Source organism: Salminus brasiliensis, chromosome 17 (assembly GCF_030463535.1).
Source record: "Salminus brasiliensis chromosome 17, fSalBra1.hap2, whole genome shotgun sequence".
NCBI lineage: Eukaryota > Metazoa > Chordata > Actinopteri > Characiformes > Bryconidae > Salminus > Salminus brasiliensis.
This window is the reverse complement of record NC_132894.1, coordinates 15,816,311-15,839,012: the sequence shown is the minus strand read 5'-3', so window position 1 is coordinate 15,839,012 and position 22,702 is coordinate 15,816,311. Positions and strand designations below refer to the sequence as shown.

General features: G+C 40.7%; 1 protein-coding gene across 2 annotated transcripts; it reads left to right on the top strand.

The window, feature by feature from the left end:
• The first annotated feature begins 668 nt into the window (after positions 1–668).
• Positions 669–12,411, top strand: s100p (S100 calcium binding protein P). Of its 2 annotated transcripts, XM_072660393.1 has the most exons (6): positions 669–1,130; positions 1,242–1,358; positions 2,158–2,328; positions 7,647–7,842; positions 10,866–11,146; positions 11,265–12,411. In XM_072660393.1, exons 2-6 carry the CDS (start codon positions 1,306–1,308, stop codon positions 11,335–11,337), a joined length of 774 nt encoding a protein of 257 aa, XP_072516494.1. In that variant the 5' UTR covers positions 669–1,130; positions 1,242–1,305; the 3' UTR covers positions 11,338–12,411. The 2 variants fall into 2 exon arrangements, with proteins under 2 accessions (XP_072516494.1, XP_072516495.1); XM_072660394.1 differs by having other exon boundaries at positions 10,866–12,411.
• Positions 12,412–22,702: the final 10,291 nt, after the last annotated feature.

Genomic DNA, 22,702 nt, shown 5'->3' with positions numbered 1-22,702 from the left:
CCACTCCCTCGGTCATATATAATCATCCACTCCCACACTCACTCTCTCACATAAATAATTACCCACTCCCTCAGTCATTCACTCACTCATTCACTCGCTCACATATATAATCACCCACTCCCTCAGTCATTCACTCACTCACTCTCTCACATATATAATCACCCACTCCCTCAGTCATTCACTCACTCACTCACTCTCTCACATACACATAGTAATGTAAATAAAGTAACTCCTTAAACTCTAAGCACCTGTCATTGGACACAGGTTCTAGGCTTCAGTTCCTCTATCCCATCCCTACATAACTTACTGAATAATTGACAGTAGACAGTCAGAAAAATATAACATAAGCCTAGAATTTAAAGAGGATAGCACTGCAAATGAAAGGTCTATTAAGGGACTTCATTGAACTTTTATATCCCATCTTGGGTCACACACATACAAACACACGCACACACAGACACAGCACAATCAAATGGACTTCAAGTAAGCCCACTTTATCACACGTGCAGGGGTGTGCAGTCAGTCGCGACTCGCAAGGGGTCCAAACACCTGTGTCACCACTGTGTTACAGCGCTCTCCATCAAGGCCAATCAGAGTCTGGCAGCTTAGGACGAGGAGGCACAGAGCAGAGCTTTGCTCGCTCTCCCCTTACTCGTCCCTTCACTCGCGCAGCCGGGGATCAATGGCGTGGTGGGCGCTCCTCTCCCTGCCCACCACTCTCCTCATTATCCCCCCATCCCGCTGCTCGACGCCTATGAATAGTCAATAACAAACAAGCGGGCAGGAAATGAGGGAGCAGATGAAGGCGGCCCCGCCGATTGATGTGCTCCGTATTCGTGGAGAGCTGCTTTTTTCAGGTAGACAGACTTCACTCCACTGGAGGATTATCCTTTAATTGCTGTCACCTGCTCTTTTCCTGCTCTGGAAAAGAAGAACTTTTCTTCAGGACTACGGCTTTTGGGCTTGGGCTTTTTAAAACTTAATCGATGAAGAGGTTTCATTGATGGGGACTCTTCTTTGATGCTTTAAGTTGGGTTGGAGGTTAACCCTCCCTCTGCTCTGGGGGAAGTATCTTGGGACACTGGGAGGGACCTGGATTTGGAACCTGACACGAAGAGAAGTACTTGCTTGTAAGAGATTCACATTTCTCCAGCTCCTGTCAACCACTGGTTGGAACAATGGTGAGATATGAGATCTGTGAGCTCATGGTTGACTGCGAGTGTGTGTTCCTTCCTTGGTAGATTGTCCCATCAGTCCTTGACCAGTGCCTTGGAGAGTGCCAGACACAGTGGAGCGGCTGGGAGGATGTTCCTGTGGGCTGGAACCAAAGGAGCTCAGGGATCAGGAAACGAAAGAAGGTACGACACTTTGTCATTATGAATAAAAGAGGAAACTTCCAATTGATGTAAACAACAAGAATTGGTCATATATTGTGGTTCATTGTTCAGGGATGTTGAGAAAAACAGAGCATTGGTTGGAGCTGATAAAGCTGCCATACATCGATGCATCAAATGTTCTTTGTTCAAGAATATTTCAAATATTCCCATAATGGCATTCCAGTTGTTAAACACAAAGGTTAAATGAGGCATAAGGGGGGAAAAAATCTGGCATTATTTTTTTTTTATCTCTTTGTCTACAGCCAGCACTCAAGCTGAACCATAATAATATCTGTAATAATAACCAGACCCACATTATTTAATGTTAAAGCAAATTGTAGTTGCATTTAGGCAAATATTGCTTTAAGATCTCGGTTTAAAATTGGGTTTTTGTAAAGGTTTTTTGGATTTTGCATGAAGCACTTGCTTCTTGAGGCAGAGCTTGTGATTCAGCCCCACTTTAACTTTCTACCATTCTACCATTGATCATTCATTGATTGCTCTTTAATCTCTAATAGACTTCAGTGGAACTGTTTACGTAAGTGGGATTTTGAGGTTAAATTCTATTACGTCTCTGGAGTTTTATTGACTGAATGTCAGTCAGGTATTAAAAGCAAAGTTGTTAGTCATTTGTTTTCTGTGTGTGTATGTGTATGTATGTGTGTTTGTGTGGGCTTTTCAGGCGTTATACTCTGGTTGTATGTAGACTCTATTTCTTCTCTGATTCTTGTCTTTTTCATGTATGTTCTGATACCACCAATTATTTATGCCATTTTACCAGAACCATTTATCAGAAGATCAGGGAGTATGACATTCTGGACAAGAGGAAGACTGTGACCGCTTTGAAGGCTGGAGAGGACAGAGCTATTCTTTTGGGCCTCAGCATGATCCTCTTTTCTGTCATGATGTACTTTGTCCTGTGTATTACAATGGTGCGCTCCTACTCAGACAGGTAAGGCCACCTGCTAACCTTCCTAGTACTTACTAACCTTCAGTGTGTGTAAAAGGTATGAGCTTTAAAAGACAATGATGAGACAATGTTGTTCAAATGTAGCTATAAAATTAGATTATTACATATAAGGCAGTATATGAATTATCTTTAGTATTTGATTCTGTATTAACAGGTTTGACTGAGCATCTGAATTCTTCTAGAAATAACAAAAAACATATCTATAGATGTACATAGATCTACACATGTCAAAATTATGAACAACCTATCTGTTGAAGCTCAGTCGATACTTAACAGTGTTATGGTGAGGGTTGGAATTTGAGTTGAGGTTAAAGTTAGGATCAGTGAAGACTGCCAAATTGTTCCATGTAACTGTGATAAGTAGCTTGTAAGATATTTGATAGGCATATTTGCATTCTGACCATCCTTTGCTAAGCTCTGTAGTGGTCTTAAACATGTTGCTTTGGCGCTATGTAGTTGGTGTTAATATCTAATGTGTATCTTAAGTTGTTGTGCAAGTCAGGACATTTGGTAAGAATTGTTCAGCTTTACCTAAATGCATTTCAGAATTTCAGAACCAATAAATCAGTTCTTTGACACACAGGAATTTGACCTACGCCTTTAACCCAATAGTAAGGACCCATGCCTGTAGTGATGGGCAGCCCTAGCTGCAGTTGAGGGATAGCTTCCTTGCTTAAGGGCACTTCAGTCATGTCCTGTTGGTTCAGGGGATCAAACCAAGTGACCTTTCTTGTCATAAGGCCAGCTCCTCTAACCTTCAGGGTGTGGCTGCCTCCTTTTTTTTGCATTTTCCTTTTTATTATTATAGTTTTGTTGATTTTTTTTCTTGATAGATTTCTTCCACTGTTCTCAGGCAGGAGTTTTCTCACCAGTAGTCAGGCATTAAGAATTACATTCCAATACAGTGCAAAATTTGGCAATGCACAACCACTGAAAGTGGGAAATGCAACAAATGTTGTCAGTTTAAATGTAACACACATCATTTAGTTACTGCTCTAAAAAACTACTCCGCTGTTGTAGAAATACACTCAGCAGGTACAGTGACTAGCAGTCAGTAGCAGGCAACACGCCCACACGCCAACAGTAATGAGGCAAAATCGATAACCAAGCAATATAAAAAAGATTCACTCACAATAAAGGTAGGCGGACCAAAAACAAATGAATAGGGTCAGTAAAACAATATGTAAATATTATATTATTATATTATATTACATTATATTATATAACTATTTTAGATGATTGGAGAATGCACACTTCTGGGATAAATTCCATGATTCAGTGAGCTACCAATGCTAAATAAATTATTATTTATTAAACCATGCTTTCATTATTGAGAATATTTATAGAAACCACTGCTAAGAATAAAGCAAGAATAAGAGCAAGAATATAGAGAAGCAAAGAAAGCAAGAAAATTAAAATAACAAAAAAAATTCATAGGAATTATAACTCTTAATATAACTATTAAACTCTGTGTGGCAGTGCTGTTGTTCTTGCAAGAGAGATCCAAAACGAACGTTTTTATGCCTTTGTGGATGAACCAAATCTGTCCAAAATCTGTAATGCACATTTGTTGTGTATGTTTCCCTAGAGGCTCTCCATCTCCATCTGTGTAAATAGCCAATTGTATTGACGACAGTGGTCAAGCACTCTGGGGTAAGCTTCAGATTGAGCCACTATGTCAGGGGCTAATATTGAGCTGCTGTGAGCATGTGCAAATACCTCTGACCCAGCGCAGAATGCACATGGATGAAGCACTGACATGAAGTGCCAGAGGCAGTTAATATCACAGCTGAGCCTCAGGGATGGAGCTCTGATACACACCAAGTGTCAGATAGAAGGCCTGGTCGGCAGAAAGGGGCGAGACGTGATCCACGACACAAACACCTGAAACAAAAGAGCTCCGGTATGTCACGCCGCACTCTGATGAACAGTTATCATGGACACACCTGTTGTGGTCACTATAATAAATAGGGCTGTTCGTGATACAGAAAGGCATTTAAGGCCTGATGATAGGCCACACTACCGCCACAAACCAAGAAACAAGTGTTCTAAGTCTCAGCAAACCAGTCTCACGCCCTTCTACAAAGTTCAAGTAAAGTACACTTTGATTAATGACAGAAGTTTTGTTGGAACTCCCAAAGTAAAGCCACTTGCCACGTAACACTTCCAAAGACTCACCTGCAGTCAAGGGGAAAATAAGTCATCAGTGTGGAAATGGGATAATCCAGAGGTGACGCTGGAACTAAAGGGGGACTTCCTCACATGTAATTGAGTTTGATGTCATTGCATTCTATGCATACAAATGTTCTGTAGCAAGGTAAGGAAAGGGGGCCAAGGGGAGCTGAAGGTGTATGAACACTAGTAGTTCTGCATGGCGAGTAGTGTTAGATTTGATTAGGATTGAAATAAATAAATGAATACACATAGTTTTTTCCAAAGTTCACCACTTGACACTTGAGTAATGCTTCTCATGGATCATGTGTTCATAATGTTATATGAAAGCCTTATGCAGTATACATAATAATGTAGAATGCTTCTGTCAGGCCCTCGTTACCTCGTTATCTCTCCCAAGGGGCGATCCCAGGACTCCGCCCACAGGCCTATATAAAGATTTCCCACTCGTTCTTAGCTCTGTTGCAACCTCTGTACCACTGCGTTCCACGGTGTGTTCAAGGTTCCCCTATTCTGACTTAGGCATTTTCTGTCTGGTCTAGTATCTGGTAACCTTGCTCTCTTGTTTGCCCTGGTATTCTGATTCTGTTTTGCCACCACTTGTCACCGCCACTGTTCGTATGTTCATTATTTTTGCCGAAGCCCTCTTGTTTTGTGTTTGTCACCACGCCCAAGCCTAGTCACCTAGTGTTTTGGTTGTTTTGTATGTTTTATGTGTTCCCCTGTATCTCACTCAGCTTCCTCCCAGTCCCAGGTGTGTTGTTTTGCCCAGTTTGTGTTGCTACGTTATGCTTTTGCTTTCTGGTTCTGTCTCTTAGTTTACATTTACATTTACGGCATTTAGCAGACGCTCTTATCCAGAGCAACTTACAAAAGTGCTTTGCTATTTACCCAAGAAAAACCTCAGCTAGTTAGAATAGATTAATAGTTCAAAGATACCTCTAAGCTTTAGATATTACTAAGCACAAGTCAATAAGGTGACCATAGTACTCTGCTATACGTCCAAGTATTCTCGGAAGAGGTGGGTCTTCAGTCTGCGTTTGAAGACAGCGAGCGACTCGGCCGTTCGGACACCCAGGGGAAGCTAGTTTGGTACACCCCTAGTTATATTTTGTTCAGTTATTTCTTGTTACATTGCCCTGTTTGTCATTAAAGTCTTGCATTGTTCATCCCTGCAAGTGTTTCCTTGTTTTCCCTGCCACGCCTGACCCGGCATGACAGCTTGGCATATTCCCTAAGTCAAGGTAATTACATGCATAGCAAGATTATATAATTTGTGTGACTCATGATGACAGTTGTTCATAAAAAACAATGCTGACAACAATGGAATGTGCCTATGACACTTAATACAGTATCAGTCAGGTTTTTAGAGCTTAAAAAAGTCTGAAAGTGGGCCAAAAGTGTTATTACCAGCTTCATTTCCCAGAGAATACCCCACCAGTTGTGGAGTGTTAAGGGGATAAGTGGAGAATTTTAAATGTGCTTGATTGTCATATTTAGGAATAAAGGATTCTTAAGAGGCTTAAACTGTTACTTACATCTAATAGTGATTCACAAACAGGACATTTCAGGACACTTTACTTAGTACCTAGGTCAAAAGTACCTAGTTTATTGAAAATCCCTTGAACAAGCCATGGCATGGTCACTTTTTACTGAAGTGAAGCACTGCCTCAAATAGTTATGAGACTGAAGAGAAAATGCTGTTTTGGGATGTGGGAGAGCAATGCTGCAGTTGATTGTACCAAGATGATTTGTGTTCATTTCCACTACCTGTAATCAAACGTCTTTGGTAGCCAGACAGTTTGATTGTGCTTCTGTCATCATTGTTGTGTTTTTGCCAGATGTACTTTGAAAAAGTCTGTTGTGAGTATACCAGAACTTGGTATAGTGCTCTGTAACCTTAGCGTATACAGTGTTACTAGGAATAGATGTTATAGGGATAGATGACTTTGTGAAGTAAAAAACAGTTTCATACATGTAATACTAACTACGTAGGAGCAATTAATTATGCTGTATACTATTTTATAGTGTATTTGAACTTTAATGCTTTGCTCATAGTTCGCTAGCTCTCTGTTCTGTTTGGGTGCTAGGCAAAAAAGTCAGTTGTTCCCACTCAGCCCTGGCTCTGTAAATGGAAAACAAAAAAAAGGATCGGGTCAAGCCACACAACACTATTCCAGTCAATCAGCAGTGGGGAGAGGGGCAGGGGAGACTGCATTTTGAACTGCATGCATCGTTAAGAAGAGATGGCCGAGGAACAGTCAAAAAGGCAAAAATCTGACAAACAAAATCCAAGAAAAAGAAAAGTTCTTAGATCAGAAGAGGGCGAAGACACATTGGAGAGGAATTTGGACAGTGGAGAGACCTCTGAATGTTAAAAGACATGAAAAGGGATGATAGATGGGTAACATGACTTTGTGGCATTGTTTTGTCCCATTTGTGAATGTTTGTGAGAACTGGCTTTCTCAGCAACAGTAATTGTAGCAACAGTTTGCTAATTACTTGCCATGACGTTATCTCATGGTATCGTACAAATTTTGCAACGCTTGGATAGCCATCTAGGGTTAAACAGATATTTGCTGGTACAGTGGAAATATTTGAATTCACGCAAAAATTCAAAATGATGTGCTAGGTTACAATAGTTGGACAAGGCCAATTAGCCAGCATACTAACATTGCGATAGCGATGTAGGCAGTTTGCCGACCCACTAACTTCTAAACACAGCATCCAAAACGTCCAACATTGAAACCATGGCATTACCACCAGCAAGGGCCTCATCCAACATCATAAACAAGCCTGCCACTGCCTTGTCTAACATCGCTAGCGTCGTATAAGCACACTGGCCCACGGCCTTGTCTAACATCACATAGTGTGTTTGTTATAAAATAATTCTATACACACGCAGATGAAGGAAGGGTGTTTTTAATGGTTATTCTACAACAGTGCTACATATAACGAGAGACAACATAATATGTCTCAAGATTGTTTCTGATTTATTATCTTGTTGGACTGATACATGGTCTTATTATATGACTAAAAAGCCAAACTAAGGGTCCTAATGCTCAAAATTACTCTCTCTCTCTCCCTCTCTCTCTCTCTCTCTCTCTCTCTCTCTCTCTCTCCCTCAGTGTGTGGACAGAGGAGTCGAGTTGCACAGTGTTAAACTCCAGCATAATATCGGAGATTAACTGCAGCTACAGCTGTGGTTCGGAGTGCTGGAAGAGTTCCAGATATCCATGCCTGCAGGTGTACGTCAGCCTGAACTCTTCCGGCCGAGTGCTGCGCCTCTCCCACAATGAGGAGGCCCAGGAGGCCAACCCCGAGGTGCTTATATAAATCACACGACCCACACTCTGCATACAAGGAATAGGCCAAATGTCTTAAACACTACGCACAGTCAGAGCAGCTGACATTTTAGAATCGTCTAGGGGAATTTTGGGAATATAAGGAAGCTATTTGATTTTAATTTTAAGCTACAGTATATCAACATCTGGTGTTCCAGTGTATCATAGAATGCATGCATTCAGTATTTAGGCTGTTGTTTGATATAGAAATATTACGTATGTGACTCTGGTTGAGAACCAATTTATGGCATTTTTATTTAGAATCAGATTTTTTGACTTTTATGGTGGAGAAAAAAAAGAAGAACTGCTTTTGCTGCCTGGTTTACATCACCATGAAAACTCACAGTAGCTACATTGTAACCATATTGACTTGTGCTTTGTAGTGTCTAAACTGAATTTTTAGTCTATTCAAACTAGCTGAGGTTATTCTTGGGTAAATAGCGAAACATTGCTAAATGCCTTAAATGTAAATGTAACCAATATGGTAACGTTTTAGGACAGTTTTACAGGACAGTGTTGCTGTCCCTTCTGTGTCCTCTCAATGTCCATTCGTCTCCATGTGCAGTTAGCTAGCTGAAGATAGGTCTGCTAGGGTAGGCTTTTAGCCTGGCATGGATGCACAGGCTTTTCGTGGATGGCCTACTCTTCCATCCTTTTTGGGGTATAAATGAATTTTGGGAAGTGGCCCAGGCCAGTTACACAATTGGAATTGGCCTGTTGTACAGTTCCATTACCTGGGTTTTGCTTTTGAAAGAGAACACACCAGCGTTTGAGGTTCACATTATGTCTCTTGCATGTCCCATGAACTCTTATTTCTCAACTATGCCAAGGTAAATACAATGTTCCATTCTAGAGCATCTTAAACAGCTGTCTACCTTATGGTGTTACAAATATGTCAATATAATATTAGTAATTTACCAATAGAAGTAATTATAATATGCTTTATTAAACATCTTATCATCGTGTGGATACTGACATTCAGGTGTTCATAAATATGTACGTTTGCATGTTCTTTAACGCTTCTGCAAGTCACTATGTGGGCTTTTTTTTTTTTAAACAAAGTGTTAAAATGTCTTAAATAGCAGAAGCAGTTACACACTCTGAAATCAACGGGAAACAGAAAGAAGCAGAAATACGGCCTCCTTTTTCAGCCAGGATCCTATTAACTTCTCTACTCCCTGTGGTACTACTTTAACAGTATTTTACGATGGTCAGTACTGCAGTTTCTTTACAAGCAGAAAACAGCGCTCGTCTCTAAATGGTATTAAACTTGACATGTTCATTGAAAAGTTCCAGTATATGACTGTATGTCACTGTAAAAGGAACACACAGCTCATTTTAAGCAGTTCAACATGTTCTGTGTGTCAGAAAAGCAGATCATTGTATTGAGTTAATGCAAGAGCATTCTGTCCTCATGATCACTGAATGGTGAGACAAAAACTGAAACTCAGTAACTGCTGCTGAGTCATTATTGCACTCACATGTATTAGTGGTTAAACATTCATTAGTATTTCATGTCCTGGTTAATTGATCATGCAGTTTGCCCCGGCGGAATTACAAGTCGTGTGAGGATAAATCAATAAGCACTTTGCTTACTGGGGAACCCAAAACAGGTACTAATTTCATGGCTACAGTGGAGAAGAGACTGAATATTTAGCTCTGTAATGTTTTTAGGGCATTTTCACACCTGTAGTTTAGGTTTGTGTTAGGTTAGGTGTAGTGTAGGTTTGCTCTGGTCTGAATCAGCATTTTCCCCTTTGCTTTCACACAGGGAAAAAAGCACACCAAAATGATTCACGACAAACCCTATGAGAAAGTAAATACAGGAAGAAGGCCCTGTGTTCTGGACTAGTGTGTATTCCTGTGCAATTTAACAATTTAACTTAATAGCTGTAGTAATTATCTGGGCAGTATACCAGGTTAACACTAGGCTATGAAAATTGTTTAGCCGTTTAGCAAAGCAGCAGAGCACCAAGATTAAAAATAGTTGGGTCAGCTCACGTTCTCACCACAAACAAACCACTCCAGAGTTTGTTTTGGACCGGACTGAGACCACCTCCTTTGGAGGGTCTCAGTGTGGTTGTTTTGTGTGATTACAGTATTTACACCTGCTCAAACAAATCGCACCAAGGGTGAAAATGAACCAGAATCTGATTGAACCAGACCAGAGAATGCCCTCAGTTACAGCAGTGGACCCCAATCTTGGTCCTCTCCAAAACACATACACACTCCTGATCAGGCAGAAATGTTTATTCAGCTTTTTCCAAATTAGACTTTGGTTAATGATGATCAAGTCATAGTTCATTAAGATTTTTTAATGTTTGCAATCAAGTTAAAAACCTGTTAACAGTACATTGTGACTCAGTGTAGTGAAAAAGTAAGCCCAGTCATCAGTCAGCAACAACCCTGCACTGGTGAACATTGTCAGGATTTTCAAAAACATTTGAATACATGTAAATGGGTCCTACCGATATCGCAGATGACATGACCATGTTAGCCCAAATTGGAACCAGTTCCTGGATTTTGTCATGTCTGCCCCACATATGGTTGCCCACCAGGGTCAGTGATGGGACCAGGAAGTGTTAAACATGGGTCCCATCTGGGTTGTCCACCGCAAATGGTGCCTAGATGGCATCCATGTGAGATTTGGGTGGGCTGTAATAATGGTGCCCATTTGGGAAGCCCAACTATGTCCAAGTAACAACACAGAGCCAAGGCCCACCTGGAACCCACCTGGAACCCACTTAGCCCACGTTCCACCATCTGTTGGCTGAGATGTTGTATTGTTTTGTATTTAATAAATACATTTTTAGATTCTTCGTTAAAATAGTTTATTAATGGGCCCGCTTTTATTTCTAGCCAAGTAAAGTATCAGTACAATAGCAATACTTTTAGTTTAGTGGATATTTGCACTGTTTGTTTTAAATGGCTGTAGAGTCTGGAAGTTACTCTTTCAGCACAGTGTACCTGTAGCTAAATGCACCTCATTCTTTTTCCGTGCAGTGCTTCTATGTGCCAAAGTGTCGTAAGGACCACACAGCAATGCACACATTAGTGCTGAACATCTCCGAGCGTCTGAAGACTCAGCACCAGGTGCCGTGTTACTACGACCCAGCCGAGCAGCAGGACAATGTGCTTTTGACTCGGCTGTATGGCCGCAGCGCCATCTTTTCCTCACTCTTGTGGCCTACGTGCACGCTTGTGATGGGCACGCTCATCGTTGCCATGGTGAAGCTCACCCAGTACCTCTCCATTCTCTGCGAGCAGATCAGCCGCATCAAAAGGTGAGCCGGCCTGGTCCGGCTAAGACTGCCCGCTGTTTGACTTGGAAACCATGAGGCATGCAATGGAACGAGAGAGAACACAGAGCGAAACTATCTCTAACTGCTGTATTTTTCGCAGGATCGGTCTTTCTCTACTAGCAGATGCCTTGACCACCAAGGACAGTGCAGCGAAGTTCGACAGCGTGGTTTGAATGTGGCCGTGGAACCTTTACAGCATAAAGACTGCATGGTGGACAGGAAGCAGCGCAATCATATGAGGGCTGGGCAGACCAGCGTTTGAGCTGAGCCCCTATCTACTTTGGTAATCAATCCACAGTGTGGTGACAAAGTATAGGCTTTTGTCTCGGGCCATCTTGGACGTTCTCTGATGGCATGAGCAGGAATTACACAACACATACTGGATGAAGTCCATCTGACTGAAACCCTGAAAAGAAGATGTGGTGAAGTGTCGATGACATTTGAGCACCAGTGGAGCCTTCAGTGGTCACAGGCCAAGAAACTGCCACTGGTTAACATATCCCCCGAACAGCTGACTTGCTGCATATATTACACTTGCAGAAACTGGAGTAAACGCCATAAACCAGGCCCGTTGGCACTGTGATCATAGTCATTCATGACATTCTAGAAAAAATGAACTGCTGCATTTACAAAAGGTCAATAGTAGCATCTGACAAGTTGATAAATGACCCAAAGCACAGTTACCTTTCTGAACTTAAAAAGCACAAATCTGTAATCAAGTAGCAATGCTGTTGCATGTGCGAAGATGAATGATGCGTTTAATTACAGCTCTGTGTTCTGTCCACATCTTATTGAGCCACACATTGATTCATTTGTGGTCACATGTCCAGTTTTTTCCACAAGAAGGCAACTTTAACTTGCGCTGTCTGCTATGCGTTGCATTTCACTCAATAACTGATGCATCAGTAAGTACGTAGCTAATGGAGTATGCTCTTTATCCCTGATGATTGCCTTAGTTAATAAATATTTGTTTTATAGATTTTCTAAATTCCCAAGATCCCAAGAAAACAATTCCTGAATTCCTAAGTAAATGGAACAGACTCGGAACGAATTCATTATATTTATATAAAGAAAATGCATTGGACTGTTGTCATTCTTTAAAGAGCAGTGTTATATTGAAGATATATCCATTTAAAAAGAGGTTATTAATTATGCCCCATTTGTTGCCATAAATGCCTGTGAAATTGAGCTCATGTGTTGCTCAGACTTAATGTTTACAGTGTCACCATAAACCTCAGTGAACATTTTGCCCAATCTTTTGCCCAATCCTTTCTATATTTGCTCACAGAAAGAAGATGGACAGTTATGGTCAGTACATACACTCATCATGGACATAAGTGTCATATCAATTTTGGGCTTTCAGTGATTCCTTTATGATTTCTGCCCAATTAGATTCGTATTAGTTATTAGTATTAGTTCCAACATGTCTTACCTTGCCAAAGCCTTCTAATTTCCTGTTAGTGATCATGATTAACTGCAGTCGGTAGCTTCTCTACCATCCACATAATAGATTTTAGTTTATTTAGCAGCTCTCTTTGGATTGACCAACATACAGCACAATGGGAGGTGTAGCCACTTTACCATGGTCTGTAAGAAGACCCAAACTGTCACCTTAACCTAAAAGGGAAATTGATTCAGGCCTACCATAAACTGGAAGCTGCTGGGACAGCATTGTCATTGTCTACAGCCAAGCAAGTTTTACATTGCCATGGACTGACGAGAGGCTGGCGTCCAAGAAAGAAGCCCCTGTCCCAAAAACTCCCCCGATAATGAACAAACTACAAAGAAATTGCCTATTGGAAGAAAGTTTTATGATGAGACAAAGATGTTGGTAGGAGTAAAGGTAAGGCATTCAACCCAAAGAGCATTGCACCAACTGTTAAGCAAACTTTTATAGCAACCTACTCTGGGGCTGTAAGTGGTACATTGCACATAAGGGATGCAATATTACTGAACAAGGAGGAATACCTCAGACTTCTTAGGCATAACCTCAAACTATCAGCTAGACGGCTGAAACTTGAACACAACTGGGTGTTCCAACAGGACACCATCCCAAACAGACCACTAAGACCCACGTGGGCCAAAGGATCTTAAGAGCTAGAGTGTCTCTGCCAAGTGAGAGTGGTCCACCACCCAAAAATACCCATCCAAGAGCGATTCTTTGCTCAGAAACAGACCAGAAAGGGCAAAAGGGTTAAGAGAAAGTTCAAATGTGCATGGTAAAAGATGAACCACACTGCTTAACTGCACACCAGCAATGTGAACCTACAAGGTTTCTGACGAAGCGGCCAGTCAGTCATCTTCAAATGATGGCGTTTGTCCTGAAACCCTTTTTTCATTGTTCGACTGTGGCCAGTGTAATCTTTGAAGATCCCTCAGCGTAATTTAAATCGCACCAAAGCTTATGATGAAGAAAAGATCAGTGGACGATATAACAAGTACTAACGACTTGTGGTGTAGTTCAAAGGTAAAACCTAAACCTCTGTGTGTGAGAGTCTGGCGTGGCCCGGTGCTTTCAGCAGCTGTTGATTTAACTGTCCTTGGGAGATGGATTTGCAATGAATGGTACCTGAAAGTATCTTGAAAGGGCACCTTTTAAAAGCGCAATCAGCTGACTGGCTGTGATGAAACGGCCAGTGTCGGAGACTAATCAGACGGCTGGTCCGCCTGGCCACACAACATTTATTCCGACCTCTCTGACAGCTGCCTCCCAGACACACTCTTCTTTCTCTTTTTCATCCTGTCTGAGATGGAGCTTCGTAGATGTAATTATTCGTTAAAAAAAAAAAAAAAAACAACAACAAAAGCACAGCTGGGTGGTACCGTGTTATTTGGAGCTGATGAGGCAATTTCCAAAGAATTTGTTATTGACAGAAGATAAATGTGGCTGCTTATTCAGACAGAGACTCATTCACACTTGCCTAGGGGAGGGTACAAGAGAATCATATGATGACTGTGTAATTTTCTCCTCGCTGTCTCGCTCTCACTCTCTCTTCGGGTCCATTTGCAATGACACACTATTAGTCCTCTCCAGTTGATAACCCCTGCATTGTGAAGAGGTTTATGGGGTATGTGAAATGAGGGATTGCTCATAAACCACTGCGTGGTAACTGTTGACCAGAGGAGACAATTTCACATCGAAAGCAAGTGTTGTAAATTAGGTGACTGAAATTTGTTGATTGATTTGGAATAGAATACTGTTTCTATTTTTGCTTTGCAATTTAGAAAAGCACAGTTACAACAGTTAGTACAGAGCAGTCATCTATAAAGCCCAGGGTGTACAAATGGATGACCTTTAATGATGACCTTTGACCAGAAACAAAAGTGCAGTCTTAGTAATATATAGTGCCTTGTACTTTAAATACTAAATATGCTACGGTGTTGCTAATTGGCTGCTAGGTGCTTGCTCATTTTCTTTAACGCTTACTAAGGCTGGTGAACACTTGCTAAGGGATCTCGGACCACTTCTCCATGCAGAGCATTTCCTTTTCTTTGACGTTCTGGGGTGTATTTCTGTGGACTGCCTTTTAATACACACCACAGGTTTCTGAAGATTGAGTAGGCCATTGCAGAACTTTGATGGTGTGTTGTAGCAAAATCGTGAACATTGATGTGATGAGTTTCACAAGATCACCTGGACCACTACCAACAAATCTGCTTTAAAACATCAACGGTTCACCACCATTTAACAGTGTGTATCATTTGCTTTATCTTGAATGCAGTGCCTATGTTTTTGCCAAAAGTGATGCTGGTCTGCGTGACTGCAAAATGAAAGATTTTGATCTCCCCTGACCACGTCACATGATTTCAGTCGTAACTCCAGTGCCATTTTGCTGTTCAAGTGCTACACTTCGTAGCTTCGTTCGAACTTATAGAGGTGAGTTCAGGAACAGGTAGTGTAAGGAATTTTACATGTGTACAACCTTTAATATTTACTTCGCAGGAAAACAGTGTACACTGTTTAATCAAACGAAACACTCATCATCATTATATGTATTGTTTATTTTATATGACTGTTGATGCCCAGTTTTGAGGGGTGCCAATAATTCTGGAGTTGCCTATATTAGGACAAGGCAAACACTAGTAGATCTAAGAACAAAAAAAAAACAGAGCAACCCAAATACTACATCCAATCTAACATTGTGACCATTCGCACCTGCACAAAATACATCGCTGGGGCGGAGTGACATACCCAGTGACTGTGCTGCAATTGCTGACATAGCTATTGACTATGTCATCCCTTTAAAATGCAAGGGTCTGTATATATCTACTTTACTGATTGGTTGTTACAAAAACTGAATAACAAACTCTTAGGTTTAGGAAACCATTCATTTAGGAAACACCACAGCCAGAATCAGCTATGCAGAATATACAGTTACCTAAAGTCCTTGCATTGCCAGGGTCCTTCCACACCACTGCTGTCCATCAATCACGAGAGTAAGTGAATTTTAATTCCTTTATCAGATGCCTCCGTTGGTTGTCACTGGTCATAAAACCAGTCAATGTATCTGATTGATGGTGGGCCTGCCTAATACTAATAAAAAGGTCACTTGCAATTTTGTTGAACCAAAGCGTATATTTAATAGGCCCACATAGAACAAGACTTCAACCCCCACCCTGCCCAACTGAAATGCAAGCTGATGTTATGATGGTGCCTACAGATGAGCATTTATGAGCAGCTTTAAAACAAGAAAATAAGCACACTGAAACTAACACTGCAGCATGTGATGCATGAACGCCAATTTATTCATCTGCAGTGTTCTGCATTAGCTGCCTTAACAACAACAACAACAACCGAATCACATGTTCTAACAGCACAGTGTCCAAGCATCATCCACTTTATTTTGCATACAGCAGTGTTCAGATATCCAGGTCTCCAGTGGTTAGATATCCAGGTCTCCAGTGTTCAGATATCCAGGTCTCCAGTGTTCAGATATCCAGGACTCTAGTGTTCAGATATCCAGGTCTCCAGTGTTCAGATATCCAGGACTCTAGTGTTCAGATATCTAGGTCTCAAGTGTTCAGATATCCAGGTCTCCAGTGGTCAGATATCCAGGTCTCCAGTGTTCAGATATCCAGGACTCTAGTGGTCAGATATCCAGGTCTCAAGTGTTCCGATATCCAGGTCTCCAGTGTTCAGATATCCAGGACTCTAGTGGTCAGATATCCAGGTCTCCAGTGGTCAGCTATTCAGGTCTCCAGTGCTCAGATATCCAGGTCTCCAGTGGCCAGATATCCAGGTCTCCAGTGGTCAGATATCCAGGTTTCCAGTTGTCAGATATCCAGGTCTCCAGTGGTCGGATATGCAGGTCTCCAGTATTCAGATATCCAGGTCTCCAGTCGCAACCTTCTGAAGTGTACTCATGTCACGCCTCTGCTGCGCTTCTTTACTGGCTCTGTGTAGGCACTCGCATCAGATTCAAAACCAACCTATATTGTTCTGGCTAGGATTTATTCCCATAATGGACATCAAAGCACTTTGTAAGTCGCTTTGCATAAGAGTGTCTGCTAAATGCCATTACGAACATTACAAACGTTACAGTTGATAACATTGCTGGTCTACTTTACGTTCTTTTCTCTCCCACTCTGTCACTCAGGCCCTCATCTGTGTTTACACTACATATCTCGGTGTGACCACTGCAATTCTCTTCTTTTTGGCCTTCCTGTCTGTGGGTTGCAGTATGTCCAGAATGCAGCTGCTAGGGTTCTTACACAGACCAGACAACAGGAACATATCACTCCTACTGTAAAAGACTTCCACTTCCGTATATAGTAAAAAAAAATAAATAAATAAAAAAAAAACTTTTTTGTGCCTGCAAGGTCTTCGTACCGTTATTCTTGATAGGTATTCACCTCCAAGCTCTCCCCAATCCCTTAACTCCCACCTGCTTTTAGTGTGACAGGCCCAGAACTGTGTAACCCCATCCCTTTACATCTTTGTGATATTACGTCCCACCCCTTATTTAAAAACACTTGAAAATCTGTTTCTGTACACTTAAATAACTGACATAACAACTAATAATACATATACTGAAATAATTTCAGCATACACATTATTTATCTTTGTGCTATATACACACAACTGTATCAGAATATTATAACCATCAACCTAATAGTGGGAATAACCACACTTGACACTCGCAAGACGCTGTGGCCTGGACTGTATTAGGTGATGGAAGGTGTTCATTATAGAGGTTAACTCCTCCACTGTGACGTGTCCCTCTTTTTCTGAGATGCTATCCCCCTATTATCATGCCCTTTTGGACATCTGTCAAATCGTGCCCTTTGCCAGTGACAATCATTTTTCATACTGCTACAAATGACTGGTGTGCTCGTATATTTACATGTGCAGCAAACGCCGAGAAGTGGCATCTGTGATGTCCTGGGCCGAGTTCATTCCAAACCAAGAATGGTCATAACATACTGATATGACTGTGACAGTGGGTAAAGGGTGGTAGCATATCTGAATTTGCTTAATTTTGTGGAATGTTCTAGAGCTAGGTGTACTGAGAATGGACTTCCAATGCCCCATTTGTTGCTGGCACTGGGGATCAAATCTTTTGGGGCCAAGTGTACTTCTCTAACCTAATTTGTGTGGAAAAGTGAATATTGTACACTAAATATAGAAATGTATTGCTGACCTATGATTAAACTAATTATATTTAGTCTCAGCTAGACAACATTTACCAGCTTAAGCTCTAGAGACTCATCAGCTAGTTCATATTTATTACATCAGTCATATATAACTACCTCAATTACTTCTAAGTTTCACAGTGGAGAACTGAAGAACCCATCGTAGTTACTGATTGATAAGCCTGGATTGATAAGCCTGTGTCACTGAGCAGAAAAGGAAGAGAGCATAGAGTGTAGGAGATTAACAGCACTTAGGTGTACACAACATCCGAGCTAATGCCGGGGAGGGAATTTAAAGTGGTTTCAGCAGACAGCAGGCAGGACTCTTTCTTAGAGAGCAGGAAGCCGCACACTTCCTGCTGTTCCCCAGGCAACGAAACATAGCCCAGGCCTGACGAAAACTTCCTTACAAATACAGCTCTTCCTGTGCTCGGGCCGTGCAGCTGCAGTGCTCACTAAACAAGGACATCTGCGCAGGGCCCTAAACAGGAGGGGCTGGCACAAGCATAATCATGAAGAAAAAAACTTTCACTGTATTTAACACAGGTCAGTATTGTGTATCATATCTGTTACATATTTGAGTTTTTGATGCTCCTGTGGAATCATTAATAATCAAATTATTATTTATCTTAAATAAATACTAAATAATGTATATAAAAATAACAGATTTCTAAATTTGAAAAATGCAATTTTCTATATGCATTAGTTTATTTAATACATCTGCTATGAGCAATAAATTCCTGAAGTGTCAAATCTGATACAAAATAAAAGTCATATTTGCTAGTTATTTATTAATAGTTATTTCTTTTCTTTTTTTTATACCCACATAGGTCTATGTCTGAAAGCACTTTTTGTTGGTACATATATCCATCTATCCTCACATCTACCTCGTCTTGAAAAGGGTCATGGTGGGTCAAAGGCATACCGGGAGTCATTGGGTGCAAGGCAGGAATACCACCTTAACAGGGCACCAGCTCACTGAATGATACCACACACAAGCACAAGCACTCACACCTAGGGGCAATTTAGCATAGTCAATTTACTCACCATGAGCATTTTTGGGAGGAAACTAAAGTACTCAGTGACTGGAGTGGGAATTGAATCCACAACCCAAGCCTCTACGGTTGTGCGACACACGCACTGCCTGTGGCGCCACCATGCCGCCCTTTTCTTGACTCATTAAAAGCAATAGAGAATGGAGGCATAAACGTTATCTTCTCATAATAAATATTTTATTATGAAAATCACTAAATAATAAGCCTCCAGTTTAAGTGGTATACATTGCTCGCAACCAGGGCTCGGCACAAGATTTGCAGAAAAGGCAGTTTCTGAATTGATGATTGCTGATTGCTGAGGGCTGTGAAGCAGATGTATTGCTTATTGGTTGGTTATCAATAATTCTGGCCAAATGTAAGACTAATGTTAACCTCAACCCAACGAGTGTAACCCTAACACTAACCTTGACCTCATCCATAGTCCAAATCTTACAGTGGTCAACCCACAGGGACTTTAGGCCTTCAGAGAAGACCTAATGATTTATATGAATTCCAAAAATACATGTTCGTAAATTTAATTTATCTTCATTCATGATAATCATGTTTGTGTTTAACATGTGGGAGATTACAGTACTGGTCTTATTTCATCATACCAACAGTCTTGCAGGATGACCTGTGATAACTGATAAAAACCATGAGCTCTGCTCTCCATCAGATGGAGATCATCCGCCCCTTGGTTTGTGACCTAAAGCTCAAGCACAGTTGGGTTATGCAGCAGGACAATGACTTAAAGCACACAAGCAAGAGCGCCTCTGAATTGCTCAAAAGAAACAAAATTAAGGTTTTGGAGTGGCCAAAGTAAAAGTTTTGAGTTTATCCTGTTGAGATGCTGGGCTGTTCATGCTTAACAACTTAACTCAAAACTCAAAAACACCTGAATTTGCTGAATTGCTGAAAATTTGCTTTGCAGAATATGAAGAGTTCATTTACACGTTCGCCTCTTAGTCAACCACTGAATGACAAATAGGCGTAGATCATTAAACTGTGTTGCGTAATGGCACTTAGCAGCACAAATAGTCCAGTATCAGCTTGCTAGGATACCAGAGAGTGTTATGGTGTATGGACCATGTCATGGGGTTTAATGAGTTTGTTTGTTTGATGTGGCCACTTGGCCCTGGTGACATGCTCCTTGACCCTTGGCGGCAGGGTCAAGTCTGCAGTTTTGGAGGCTGCCTACAGGTCAGTCAGAATGACATCAGATGCCAGTTTGGTTGCAACAGCCATATGTCAGGGTGTAAGGTGTCAGTCACCAGTTTGAGCACAACATTCCACAACCACCATTGATGATTAAGTGCTGTCACTAATGCTTTCAGTACATACAAACAAACACGTATTCACACAAGTCGGTTTCTATACAGGATGTGAGCTAAGACATTGTTTCCTATTATATTTATCCTAACAAAACTTTGCATATCCAAACAGGCAGCAAGAGAAAAGAAAAGAAACGATTTTACAGACACCAGTACTATGTACTAGTGGAGAATAGTGACTATTAGAAGTAGGCCTTAAGTTCAAGCAATAGGTGGCAATAAATTGGAGGTAAAACTCACCTCTATGATAATGCTAATTTCTGCTAGGCCCCTATGAGACTGTAGTAGTATTGTTACACTAGGCTAAGGGCAATTCATGACATCAAATTCAATTAAATTAGAAAGATTAAGACTGTATTAAATTAAATACAGACATTTTAAACTTTTATGAGAGATTAGGAGAACATTTTCTTGCATGTTGAAGCTTAAAAGCAACCTTTTTGGCACCGAGTTGCAGCCGTCGGTTCTTATTTCTAACAACTAACTGAATCCTGGTTTGACTACAGCTTGTATTTACAGCCAGTGACATGTCTGAGACTTCCAGGAAGCCTGAGTGATCTTTGCTCTGATGGAATATTCACTGTTAATCAACATGTGTTTGTTTAAGTTGGCGGTTCAACTAATACAATAGGCAGTTGTGCTTGGCTGCAGCTACATAGATAACATGGGAAACAATTTCTTTTTGGTGGCTCAGTAGAACCCTGTAGTTACCCTCCACAAATATATATATATATATATATATATATATATATATATATATATATATATATATATATATATATATATATATATATATATATTTGTGGAGGGTGCCAATAAATGCTTGACCTAACAAATCAATGTGGAAAGAGGGGATTTGTTGTGATGCACACACAACAAATGAGTCTCACACTAGTAGCACACTATGTAGAAAATGAAACAGTTTGGACGTTTGCAGGAGTGTCCAATCAGAGAAGGATTTCTCATCAGGGAGGACTGTGTTTGATTCTGGCAATGGAGTGTCACACATGGCTAGACAGGTCTACATGGGCTACTAATGCAATGATCTGGCTCCCTCTGCTGTCCCCTTCAGCAATCCATTAGCTGCCACACTGAAGAAGTCATGCACTGAGTTCAAATGTACGCCAGGCTTCTTTCTTTCTGGTCCTGGAGGCCCGGAGTCCAACACAGATGATTTTCCTGCTCAAACACAGCTGATTCAGCTAGTCTGTTAGTTTCTAGGGTTTAGTCTAAAGGTTTAATTTAAGAGAAATCACCAAACTGCTGGACACTGGCCCTTCTGGACCTAAATAGAAAATGCCTGACTCATTTTATACATGACTAAAACATAACATTAACACAATTATTAGTAATGTATTTAATTAATGCAACTTTTGTAGTCATTTTTTATCCACTTGAACCATTATTTTTAAACTTTTAATCTATAACAATTTTCACTATGAAAAATCGAATGACTCAATAAGATATCCCTGCAGACAAAGAAACTGAAAAATAAAAACCTGGTAGTAAGCTGAGCTAATTTAAAAATAACTCATGCCACTTATTGGGTATGCTCATTAATTGAATACCTTATTTTTTGGATGTGTGAAAGAGAAAACTGAAGTGTGAAAAAATAACTTATGAATAACACAAATACGCATGCAAATATAATATTACATTTTTAATTATCCCAGGTTTAGAACCATGTCTTCCTACATGCTTACCAGTGGATAAAAACCTGTCAATTATGTACAAATATACTGTCTATGCCCCTATATAATGTGATGTTTTTTACCCCCAAATCTCCACTTATCTTAAGTAATTAGTTTTAATATATTATTTTATGTATTTTTAGGGGCACAATTGTACTGATGGACGGGACTGGAATTAAACTTGATGGACCGATAAGCAGCGGAGATGAAATGTTTAAAAAAAAAAGGAAAAAAAGGGAAAAAACATAAATAAGGAAGCAGATGGCAACATTGAAAACCGCTGACAGGACAGATCATGTCACAGAGAACAAACAGCCATTCCGTTCCCCCTTCAACACTTAGTGGTGAAGAGTCATCTTACAGTGTTATTGTTACTGAAGCTCTGAAACGTCACAAGATTCAAAAAGTTCCATTTAAAAGGTACATTTTAATGGCAAACATTAAAAGTAGTTTGTGAGCATCATTAATGTTCCGAGATGTACCATTCACTGGCAGTCCAAATAATCCAAGCACGGAAACTAAGACCTGATCTAAAGCCTAATCAAACCAAACAACAAAAATATAGCCTGTTTATTTCTAAAGGGGGCAGAGTGTGTGTCCAGAGGTGTGATCCAGAGGCCTGGGGCTGTGGGTTCAATCCTCAGTCCAGTCACTGTGTGAGAGGAGTGTGATGTGTTCTTCCTGTGTCTGTGTGTTTTTTGTTTCTTTTTCTTTTGTTTTCCAGGTACTCTGGTTTCCTTCCACCTCCAAAAACACATGGTAGGTGAACTGTGGCAGGCTATGCTAAATTGCCCCTATAGGAGTGACTGTGTGAATGAATGAGTGTATGTCGGACCCTGTGACGGCTTG